Source organism: Dendrobates tinctorius, unplaced genomic scaffold (genome assembly GCF_039654945.1).
Source record: "Dendrobates tinctorius isolate UK_male_01 unplaced genomic scaffold, ASM3965494v1 ptg000158l, whole genome shotgun sequence".
In the NCBI taxonomy this organism is placed as follows: domain Eukaryota; kingdom Metazoa; phylum Chordata; class Amphibia; order Anura; family Dendrobatidae; genus Dendrobates; species Dendrobates tinctorius.
Window position 1 is genome coordinate 31,774,923 of NW_027361825.1, and position 13,054 is coordinate 31,787,976.

The following is a 13,054-nucleotide window of genomic DNA, read 5'->3' on the forward strand; positions in this document are numbered from 1 at the left end:
TACATGCACTGATTTGCCAGTTTATATCTGCCAGGCTTTGTGGGACCTGGACAGTGCTGTTCTGCACAATCTTGGCCGCATCAATTAATGGATTAGGGGACCAGCGGATGGTACCGGAGACTGACCGCTGCCGCCAGAAAACGGATCATTGTTGCCCACAGGACCTCATTAGACAAGTATCGCGCCAGCCGTTATTGGTGCTATGGTTTGCTCAGCAACACCTACGGCCTGAGAAACGACTGACAGGATAGGTTAACTCAAACGAACTGCCATTACTTTATTCATCGTTCTCTAACCTTGCATATTCTTTGCATTTGAAATGTTCATCTCCCCATTTAACTGTTTACCTCCCTGCGTGGAATACCCCATTGTTAAATTAAATGTGTTAACCCTTGCTCTGCCTCTTGCGCCTCACTGCATCCTGCTACCTGCTCACACAATCACTGCTCTAATGCTAAATCGATCATTGGCTTTCAACTGTGCTCCTCTGATGCTGCAAAGGTAAAGCTGAGTCTATTTACATCATTGGAAAGTGCACAGTTTGGGCTAGTCGCACGAACTGTCGATCATCAGGAGTGCACCTTGCGCCCCCCAGGAAAGCAAAAGGCAGGGAAACAGCATGCTTGTGAAAACTAAGATGACTCAATCCCTTTAAAGGGAATCCATCAGCAGGAATTTATTATATAATTTTATAATAGCATCATGTAGGGTCTGAGAGCCTCATTTGAGAGATGTATCACTTACTGGGCTACATGCTGTCATTTTTTATAAAATCCAGATTTTCTCTGTCTCAGATCTAGCAGACCTAGAAATGCTGAGCTCTGTGTAACCCCACCCACACCACTGATTAGCAGCTTTTCTGTCCACACTGTTTATTGGCAGAAAGCTGCCAATCAGTGATGGGGGCGGGGTTACACAGCAGGAGGACTAGGAGGCATGAGAAACCTAGTCTTCTAGTGATAATTTCCTGCTGATAAAAGAGATTTTATTGAAACAACACACAGTCCAGTAAGTGACACATCACTGGAATCAGCATCTCTTACATAGCAAAAACTTGATGATAGATTCCATTTAAGGGGCTGCTTATGGCAGCCTTTACTCTGTCAAATAATATAAAATGCATTCCATTACACAACCAATCAGCAGATGACAGCTCATGTGTTATGTGAATTCTTCATTTCTAACTTTTTCTCAGGGTACAGATGTTATTACTATGTTGACGACTGTATTGCGAGACCCATCACAATTCGAAAAACCCGAAGACTTCAATGTCAATCACTTTTTGGATGAGAACAATAAGTTTAAGAAAAATAATGCATTTATGCCATTTTCTGCAGGTTTGTATTATTTTATACTTACAGTATTCTTCTTACAGGTGCCGATATATTATGCTATGCTTTCAAATCCCCTACAAATTCTGCATGCAAAAAATCTCCTAATGCTTTTTTGAAAGCAATTAGCAGCCAACTAAATACATGGCTCTGAATAGCATTTGGCCCAGCCTCTTCCAACTTAAATTTTCCATTCTCTTTATTGAATATAGTTGAAATATTTTCATCTAAAAATATTTTTCTACAAGCTATAAGTGTCTCTTAATCACGATTCAATTGAATCAAGGTGAATCAAATTCTCTTTGAATTTCATGAAATTTTTACATTTTTTGGCAAATTTAATTCACTAAAATTAAATAAAATGATAAAATGGCAGCCTTGATTGATTGATTGCTTTTAGGGCAAGGAAGGGGTAAAAAAAACAACTCATAACACTTGCTTTACCGATCCCTTCCTAGTCATCCGCAGTTAATTTCCTCTCTCAGGATCTGGTGTTTTTTCCATTCTCATTATTCGGTGCTTCTGGTGCTGAATGGGTCTCATGTGACGTCATGATGTTGTGAGGTGACTCACGTCATGACATTACATAAGGCCCAGACAGGTGTGCAAGAGGAAAAGACTGAAGATTGAAGAACAAACAGGTGCCCCAGCTAATTTGGCTAAACATATTTCTGCTAATTAGCTCATCTCTATTGGGTGATGTCCAGACCTCAGAGAACTTTTGTGAACATATGAGAACAGTAGGAACTTTCCATTTTTATCTCTCCTTTTACGTCATCTTGATATGATTGATGGCGGTTCCCTGGTTTAGGGTTGCTCCCAGAATGTATTCTGCAATTTTAGATTATATACAAGTGCTTCTCACAAAATTAGGATATCATCAAAAAGCTAATTTATTCAGTTCTTCAACTCAAAAAGTCAAACTGATATATTATATTGAGTCATTACAAGCAGAGTGATCTATTTCACGTGTTTACTTCTGTGAATGTTGATGATTATGGCTTACAGCCAATGAAAACCCAAAAGTCATTATCTCAGTAAATTAGAATACTTTATAACACCAGCTTAAATGAAATGTATATTCAGTAAATGCACTCAATACTTGGTCTTGGCTCCTTTTGCATCAATTACTGCACCAATGCGGCGTGGCATGGAGGAGATCAGCCTGTGGCACTACTAAGGTGTTGTGGAAGCACAGGTTGCTTTGAGAGCAGAATTTAGCTAGACATACATTTCAGTAGGCCAACATTTCAGATTTTAAAATCAAAATAACAAATACACACTGGCGCTTCCAGTACAGGTAGGAATGGATATATATGCAATGCAGCCGCTGCTGGTATATATACTGGGTCTGTGCACACCAAAAAGAAAAAACCATATACAAATGAAAAGAATACCTGCGGTGGCTGACTATATCCAGAAAACTACCAATGAATATGAATAAATCACAATAGCAAAGGAATATATCAGCATCCTATACCTCATATCAAAAACCTTCAGATGCTGTTCTTATTGGACCCACAGGGATCAATCGCTGCTATATGCAACAGGAGAATGTGGAAACCACAAAAAAATTGCGAAAAAAGATCCCAAACAATTATATATAAATGCACATCTTTATTGAAAAAAGAGGAGGACAAGACTAAGCAAATGGGGGACATGTGCAAAGAGGCAAAACATAAAGTGCAGCAGTGCAAAAAACGCGCAGGACAGTCACGGTCATAAAAAGAAGGAACTAGCTAATAGCTTATTACAAATATATGTTGTATTCAAGATGTATGTAGCTTAATATATAATACACTATGCAACTGATATTTGTATCACAGAATATTACCTCCGAAACGAATGCTAATCACCACATAAAATAGGTGCCTATCAGAGGTTAGCCATATTTATCTAGGGTATAAACAAAAGAATTGTATTGCCCACATGATTTGCAACTAAACCACCAAAAGGTCCGTTGTTTTTAGAGGACCTGTGGTCTCTCTGCCAGGGGGTCAATAATACCACCCACCCAAAAGGGATTAATCCCCCGAAACTACATACCTCAGTTGATACCTTCTAATGACCGGACCATCCGCACATACCCCGACGCGCGTTTTGGAGCATAAAGCTCCTTCCTCAGGGGGCATATGTGGAGACACATACAGCGCTTATTTATGTGTGCCCACCGGAAGCGCGCAGATGCGACGCCCGCCCGCCCCACTACAAGCGGCGCAACCCCCTATGATGTCACCAGATACACGCGGGCCCACGTGATCCAGCATCCGACAGGGGCAGGGCCGCACACGCCGAGGGAGATGACAAGGCGAGCATGCGCAGCGCTCTGATGCCACAGTGGCCATCTTAACATGGGGCAAACTTAAGGGCACTAGTGTACAATATGATAAACCCCATAAAAACAACAAAAGAAGACGGCTGTTCCTGACATATCAAACACATGATGTGCAGAGAATAAATCGCAATTAATCCCTACTCAAGATACCAACTACCACGCAATAGACCATATACTAACCCCTCACATTAAATACGTATCCTTAAACCCATAGTGCCATTTGTATATATTTATTTATATATATTCCCTACCTGTCACATCATTGAACGCAGTACATGCAGAAAATCCAAAACGTTCAATGTATATTTCCCCCAAGCTTTTTCTATTCTTCATTCATTTAAATATGTTATCATAGCTCATAATAAAAATACAAATACATCTAGATGTTAGGGTATATATACAAATACTACAAATACCAATAAATATATCCAAAAGAAAAAGGATACATATGGAAAAAGCTGGAAAAATCCATATTAAATAATCTTCATCCATTTTAACATGGCAGATCCTCTCCGCCGTAATTGCCTATAGATGGATATCAGGCCTTCTCCAACCAGTCTCATACTTCATCCATATGGTGAGGGACAACATACGATTCTTCCACCGAACATCAAGGAAATTTGAGTATGACTGTCCAGGAACGACTCCAAATCGACAATTACTACAATAAACTGAAACACACAAAAATATTAAAAACTATAAAACCACATAAAAACCGCAACATTCATGCGTCCTCCAGCACAGACCCAAGGGGGCGGCTACAATCACAGGAATGGGACGTATGAAAAATTTTCATTTAACCCATTGGGATGGACCGTGTTTAGGGTCCAAATCCATCTCGACTCTTTTTGGGCCAAGCGTTGGGATATTCTCCCACCCCGAATCCCCATATCCACTAGATCAATGCCCCTAACCTTCAGACCACTACTATCACATTTATGATGCGTCTTGAAGTGTCTGGGTAACGTTTTAAGTAAATGCACCTCTTCCTCACTGGCTGCGGCCTGTATGCCCAATACATGCTCCCTGACCCTGACTTTTAGTTGTCGGGTGGTAAGTCCGACATAAATCAAGGGGCAGGGGCATGTAGCATAATATATAACATTCCGGGACAAGCAGTTAATATACTTGACAATCCTAAACTGTTTCCGTCCCGAAGAGTCCGTGAACGTGTCCTCTTTAACCATATTAACACACGCCACGCAGTGGCCACAGGCCGCACTGCCACCCCTCCTGTTCCGGGCAATGTCATCTAGAAAAGTCCTAGGGGGATTCCCAATGTAATGGCTCCGTACTAGATGATCATGTAGGTTCATTGGCCCTCCTATAAGTAATTTGAGGTTTCTCTGGAATAATTTTGGCCAGAATAGGATCCGTCTTCAAAATGTCCCATGCTTTATTTAGAATACCACGTACCTGTTCCGACCGGGCATTGAAGTTGGTAATGAATCTCACTGTCTCTGATTTTTTTGGCTCGTCATTGATCTTATATAAGAGGGAATTCCTATTGCTGTACTTCGCCCGTAAGTAGGCTCTTTTTATCGACTGATTACTATACCCCCTTTCAACAAACCGACCCCTCAAATAATAGGCCTGGATTTCAAACTCCTCCTCGGTCAAACAGAGACGTCGAAGATGCAGAAATTGGCCTACTGGTACAGAGCACACCATATGTGTGGGATGCGAGGAGGATGCATGTAGGAGCATATTTGTGGCCGTGGGTTTCCGGTAGATAATAGTTTGGATAACACCTTCATGACCCCTGCTCAATAGAACATCCAAAAATTCTATTCTGTCTTTGTCAAAGCTAGCGGTGAGGCGAATATTCAAGTCATTGTTATTTAATTCTGCAATAAAGCTCTCCAATGATGGAGCATCCCCCTGCCAGATCAATAGAATGTCATCTATGGAGCGCGTCCAAAAAGGGACGCGCTCCATAGATGACAGTCGATCTGACATCAGGAGGTCTCTCTCCCACAACCCCAGGAACAGGTTAGCATAGGCAGGCGCGAACGCCGCCCCCTTGGCTTTTCCCTGGAGCTGCAGGAAGAAAGACCCCCTGAACGTAAAAAAATTGTGTGTGAGGGTAAATTCAAGAACTTCCATCACCAAAGCCCTCAAAGGCAAAGGAAGACTAGATGTAGACAGAAAAAATTCAACCGCTCATCCGTCACTATGGCGAATACTCGTATACAACGATTCTACGTCCATAGTGACTAGAATCGTATCCTCATCTAAAGTAAGGCCATCCATCTTACATAACAGCTGGTTTGTGTCCTTGAGGAAAGAAGGTAAATCCTCCACAAGTGGCTGGAGTAATGAATCCAGCCACTTGTTAACACACTCCAAGTAGCCCCCCCGCCCCGAGACAATAGGTCTACCTGGTGGGGTCTTGATGTCCTTATGAGTTTTGGGGAGGAGATAAAAGGTTGGTATCATAGGTTCCACTACTATTAGAGCCGTCATAAGCTCCCCAGAGATAATATCAGCCTCCCTGGCTCTTGTCAGAATTCCCTTCAGACGTGTACAGAAAGCGGACAAGGGGTTGAATGTCATTCTCTTATAACACATAGTGTTAGATAGTTGACGCATGGCTTCCTTTTCATACATATGCTTAGGCCATAATACTACGTTCCCCCCTTGTCCGCTGGCTTGACCACAATGTCTGGGAGCAGTCTGCAGCAGCACAAGACCCCCAGCAGCAGCACAAGGCCCCCGACAGCAGCACAAGCCCCCATGGTAGCAGCACAAGACCCCCTGGCAGCAGTACAAGACCTCTGGCAGCAACACAAGACCCCCTGGCAGCAGCACAAGACCCCCTGGCAGCGCGCTGCACATCGGAGCACCCCTCATCCATTCCTGCGACCTGCAGCATCACCCCACTCTTGCCTCCTCCAGCAGCGACTCTGGCACCGTGCTTCACCACAGCCACCACCCCCGGTTAGCAATAAGACACGGATTATAAGAAGCACCACCATTTTATTAAAAAAATATTTTTTTCTTATTTTTCTCCTCAAAATTTGGGGTGCGTCTTGTAATCCGGAGCATCTTATAAAACAAAAAAATTTAATGAAATAATGACTTTTGGGTTTTCATTGGCTATAAGCTATAATCAACAACATTAACAGAAATAAACACTTGAAATAGATTAGTAATGACTCTATATAATATATGAGTTTCACTTTTTGTTTTGAATAACTGAAATAAATTAACATTTTGATGATATTCTAATTTTGTGAGAAGCACCTGTATTTACTATTTAGAAAAAAAGTTGTACAGGTGGGACTATCCCATAAATTGTGACTCTGTAGCATAGCATCTGCATATAAAATATAAAGCTACAAAGGAAATAATTTGATTTACATTTCAAAAAAATTTTGGCTGTTACATAGCATAGTCTACGTTTTCAGAACACCAAACTTAAAGGGATCCTGTTTTCTGATTCATGCTGTTCAAATCTTAGGTAGCCGGTAACCAGACTAGTCCATCACTGCTTCAGCTATCTCCTCTCAGCACTTCATCAGGTGACTGACAGGTCTCTCTCTATGTATATGTGGCGCCCCTGAGGCTCGATCACCACAGAGGTACTGCACCTTCTCCTAAGGTGCGGTGCCCCACCATCCTGGTAAGTTGGGAGCTCCTTTCCACACTCCAACACCCACACAACAGGGTAGTTCTGCACATCCACATAGGTCCTTGCTTCTCCTATATATTAGGAGCATCTCTGGTGGTTCACTGCATGGAACACTGGATGTGCTGGCAGGTGGGTGGAGTTTAGACCCATATAAAAGGTTGGGAAGGTTTAGAATTACAGGGCCAGTCTGGGGTGATTCCCAGAGGGTTCAGTCTGACAGAAGGTCGGCGGAGTAGGAAGCCACTCAGTGAGGAGTGGGGATCCCTGGAAGAAGGGATGGAGGAAGGAGTGCTGCAGCTGCCTCAGTGACCTAAGCCACCTGGCACGGGAAAGTAAGAAAGGTGGAAAGACGTAGAACTGTAACCTAAGCATTCATCAGAAGGAAAGACAACTACGGAACGAAGGAGTAGAGAACAGAGAGGAGGAGTGGGTTGGAAGAAGAACCCTGCCTATAGGCTCTCAGTACAAGTCCGGGGCCCGGTCCACGAGGTTGTATAGACACTTATGGTTCTGCAGCAGACAGCAGTGGAGTAGTTGGCTGTAAATTCATTACTCCCATCCAAGACTTGAGGCACAACAGCGACACAGATAGAGAGCCGGGAGTGAGGCGTCCCCGAAGCAGGCTACAGCTGTCTGCCATGCAAGTATAGTACTAGGAACATCTAGTTAGGAGGCATTCCAGGGTTACTAAGTACTGGAGTGCTTCACACTACAAGGCGCATTGGAGGAGTCATTCAGGAAAGGTACATGTTGGCGGAGTGTTGGAGAGGAGAGCCCTGACTTGCCCGGGAGGTTGACTGAGTCTTTACCCCGGAGGACACGGCACGGAGGCAGGCACCAGTGTGCACCACGAACTGAGAGTAAAGCTTTGAAACTGCAAGCTCTGGTGTCCTCCATTCCTTCGTCGCTAACACCTTCAGCACTGCTACATCTGGGTACCAGCATCCACACCATCCTGCACTTCTCCAGATCCATTGCACCTACACTGCCCTGGAACTACAGCTCCACCTGTGGGGAGCTATACCATCCTTGCTGCACTACACCATCAGTCCCAGCAGATCTGCATGCAGCGTCGGCTTAACACCTCCCTTGCCTAACACCACACAAACTATTCCCCTAAACTATATTAAAAACCACCATTGATTTGGGCGCCCAGGGCAACGGACCAGGTCACCGCTGCTGTGACACATCCCCCTGACACCGGCCCGATACCGAGTACCCTGCTGCCGTGGGAGGGCGACCCATATACGTAAAGGAGAAACCTGTCAAACACTTGGAAAGGCCCAGGGAAGAGCTGGATCTTCAACTGTTAATTTCTCTAAAACGCTGACTTGTTTTAGTAGAAAATATACAGGAATGCAATTGTGCTGCCAGTCTTTGATTTATACTACCAGTGGTTTGGGCAGCATGGATCAGATGAGTTTTTCTTTAAATGGGTCCTGATAGCCCAGCCTTAATGACAGTCATGCATATCAAATTAGTGGAGATCCACCAATCAGCTGTTTGCAGCTCCTGAGTCAGATGTCTGTGTGGAGAGCTGAGCAGTTCAAGCTTTGTTCACTGCTTAGGCCTCTTTCACACTTCAGTTTTTTTGCATCAGTTCAAATCCGCCAAAAAGTCATTCAAGCGGATCCGTTGTTAACTGATGTGAACGGATGGCACAGGATCTGTTTTTAGACGGATCCTGAAAATGGAGAGAGAGAGAGAGAGAGCCCACAAAGAATTTTGGATTAAATTAGTGTCTGGAGGATCCGCCACAGAAAAAAACGTTACAAGCTCCGTTTTGAAATCTTTGAGGATGGTGACGGACAGCAATCCGCCATTAATGCAAGTCAATGGGGAAAAAACGGATCCTCAAAAAAAATTTGAGGATCCGTTTTTTTCAAAACCTGGCGGTTTGTGACTGATTGCAAAAAACGGAAGTGTGAAAGAGGCCTTACATGCAGCTATAACAAGGTGGCATGGGGTGGTTGTCATGGGCGAGTCCACTACAGCAGAGTCAGTCCACACCCCAGCACCTTGCAAATAAAATCACAGTTCTAATCCCAGCCCCGGGTCACAGTGAGTTACCTCAGTCCTGCGGCTGTCCTCCATGATAGGACAGCATCCTCCAGATGAACCACACTTCACACTGTATAGGGCCCAACAGTGGCAACTTGTATTTTAATAATGAGGATGAAGAAATAAACAAGAGACATATAATTCTTGTTCTTTCCCTAATCACAGTAACGGCTGCAGCAGCAGAGTCCATAACTCCCAGTAAGCTCTCCAGAGCTGAAAGTCTCTTATGGCGCACACATCCAATCCCAGTGCCCGATAGTCCTGGCAGCCTATGTTCTCCGCAGCCGGGGGTCTTCTCCATCCCAGTGAGGGACACACATATTCCCCCAGATGGGGTCCCTTCGGGGACACATGTCCTGCCTGGGCTCTGACCAGGAAGCAGAAGCTTCCTGCTCCCTTGAGGCTGCTGAGCTCAGCCCCCTTCTTTAACCCCTTACTTTCCCTAAGCTGAACACAGTAATACAATACAGAATAAAAGGAACATCACACATTCCATTAACACATATAGGAAACATTGCAAACATAGCACATCAATAATACACATAGACACTTCACAGTAAGTCATTAATACACAAGTACACCATCCGGGTACCGCATAAAGAGCACTGGACCAGCATATAAGAGAGAGGGGAAGCAATGAGGTTCTCTGCCACCTCCTTACACAGCCACCATGGAAGCTGCAAACAGCAGATCGATGAAGGTGCTTGATGTCAGAGCACCGTTGATTTGAAATTGATAACGTGTTCTAAAAATCAATATGTTAGTTCTTCAAAACCGCTTTAAGTCCATATATATTACCCATGTTGCAAATTCTCCATAGTCTTGTATGTCATTATTTCAATGCATTATTGTCTGCGTGTTTTATTCTGCTAATTTACTGTACTTTACATTCCAATCATTGTAGGAAAGAGAGCATGCGTCGCCGAAAGCTTGGTGCGCCTGGAGCTTTTTATTTTCTTTACCGTCATCCTGCAAAAATTTACTTTGAAGCCTACAGTGGACCCCAAGGACTTTAATATTTCCCCAACAGAACGTGGTGTGGAAAATATTCCTCCAAGCCATAAAATTCAATTCATTGCTCGTACCCTGGAAAGCTAGGTCAAGTTAGGTCAATGTAATTGCATGAACAGACCAAACCACCATTTACAGTGCCTTCATACCATGTAAACTTTTCCAATTTTTTTCATGTTATACCTTCAAATACAAATGTATTTTATTAGGATTTTATGTTTTTACCAAAACAAAGTAGCGAGTATTTGTGAAGTATAAAGAAAATGATACATGGTTTTCTAAATATTTAAAAAAATATAAATCTGAAAATTAAGACAGTCATTTGTATTCAGCCTCCTGTTCCTCTACATGAAATCCTAAGTAACCAATTGCCTCTATAAATCACATAACTAGTCAATTGAGTCTGCCTGTGTATAAATCATTCTTGGTATAACTAAAGCTGTTCTGTGAAGGCCTCAGAGGTTTGTATAAGAACATAAGGGATCAAGCAGCATCAGGAAAACCAAGGAACACACCAGCCAGGTCAGGGATAAAGTTGTAGAGAAGAATAAAGCAGGTTTAGGTGATTAGAAAAATTGCCCAAGTTCTGAACATTCGACAAAGCATTGTTAAACCCAACACCGAAAAATTGAAGCAGTATGGGCTGCAAACCTACCAAGACATGGCTGTCCACCTAAACTGATATTCCAAGAAAGGAGAGCACTAATAAGACAAAAAAACAAAAGACCCATACTCACTCTGGAGGAGCTGCAGCGATCCACATATCAGGTGGTAGACTCTGTTGGGGGAACCTAGCACCGCACATCACCCTAAAAACACCATCCCACCTTCACACATGGTGGTGGCAGGATCATGCTGTGACTTTGATTTCCTTTAGCAGTGATAGAAAAGCAAGTCTAGTCAGAGTTGATGGGAAGATATATGGAGCAAAATACAGGGCAATCCAAGAGGAAAATCTGTTAGAGGCTGCAAAGGACATGAGACGGGTGTAGGTTCAACCTCCAGTAGGAGAACAACCCAAAACACTCTGCCACAGCTTCAATGGATGGTTTAGATCAAAATATACTTATGTGAGTAAATGGTTCATTAACAGTCCAGACTTAACTCTCATTGAGAATTTATGATAACACTTGAAAATTGAGTATTGACTTGGATGGGGGGAGGGGATGGGCTGAATATAAATGAATGTAACAATTTTATGATTTATAATTTTAAAATAATTAGCAACCATGTATAATTTTCTTTACACTTCACAAACACTTGCTACTTAGTGTTGGTATCATATATAATCTAATAAAAACATTTGAGTTTTTGGGTGTAACATGAAATATAATGGAAAAGTTTACTGGTTATGAATACTATTTCAAGACACTGTATAAACTTTCAACCTATTTTTAAAGATTGAATACTAATTATTATGAGAAATGTAACTTCTGGGGTTAGATTCTTCACCTCATGTTGCTTTCGTCCATCAGGCCGCTGTGGCTTCTTTTAGGTCAGACATACTATCATTTATTGGTAGTTATGGAACGTCCAACGTCCCACTTTTGCTGTGCAGAAAACTATTCTCAGAAAGCCAGCGTTGTATGAATAGGAATTGAAGACCTTACACATCATTTTACATTTGAACTACTTTGCAACACAATACATGGTTCTTCTGTAAACTTTGCATCCAGTACTTCTCATTTCTACTCCATGACTCAACTGTATAGATGCAACCTTATCTTCTGGAGAAATTGTGGTGAAGCACAGCACTATAGGCCCAAGTATGTAACTACCTACATTTCTGCAACTGTTCCACCATTCATCTATTCAAAAATATTTCCAAGTTTGAGAGAAATTGTCTAGTATATTGTATCATTTACGGTGACTGTAACCAACAAGCTGTTGTGCTTCTGTGCGAAAAAAATAAATAATATTTCTTTACACCAAAAAGGAAGGGTCTGATATGCCACCGTGAGTAACACCCCTTTTCATATCATATTTTCTAAAGCTGGTAATGTCTCTTACATCTTATGTCTCCTATATCTCTTACAGTGCCTTGCGAAAGTATTCGGCCCCCTGGAACTTTTAAACCTTTTCCCACATATCATGCTTCAAACATAAAGATACCAAATGTAAATTTTTGATGAACAATCAACAACAAGTGGGACACAATTGTGAAGTTGAACGAAATTTATTGGTTATTTTAAATTTTTGTGGAAATTCAAAAACTGAAAAGTGGGGCGTGCAATATTATTCGGCCCCTTTTCTTACAGTGCAGCAAACTCACTCCAGAAGTTCATTGTGGATCTCTGGATGATCCAACGTTGTCCTAAATGACTAATGATAAATATAATCCACCTGTGTGTAATCAAGTCTCCGTATAAATGCACCTGCTCTGTGATAGTCTCAGGGTTCTGTTTGAAGCACAGAGAGCATAATGAAGACCAAGGAACACAAGAGGCAGGTCCGTGATACTGTTGTGGAGAAGTTTAAAGGTGGATTTGGATACAAAATGATTTCCAAAATTTTAAACATCCCAAGGAGCACTGTGCAAGTGAGCATATTGAAATGGAAGGAGTATCATACCACTGCAAATCTACCAAGACATGGCTATCCCTCTAAACTTTCATCTCAAGCAAGGAGAAGACTGATCAGAGATGCAGCCAAGAGGCCCATGATCACTCTAGATGAACTGCA

At 42.4% G+C, this 13,054-nt stretch overlaps 1 protein-coding gene across 1 annotated transcript in view; it reads left to right on the top strand.

Moving 5' to 3' along the window:
• Window positions 1-12,307, top strand: part of LOC141052044 (cytochrome P450 2G1-like) — a 138,978-nt gene extending 126,671 nt beyond the window's left edge. Inside the window, exons 8-9 of the mRNA XM_073549223.1 lie at window positions 1,196-1,337; window positions 10,266-12,307. Of these exons, the coding sequence (XP_073405324.1) occupies window positions 1,196-1,337; window positions 10,266-10,459 (336 nt within the window). The 3' untranslated portion in view covers window positions 10,460-12,307. The remainder of the gene's footprint in view (window positions 1-1,195; window positions 1,338-10,265) is intronic.
• The last annotated feature ends 747 nt before the right edge of the window (window positions 12,308-13,054 follow it).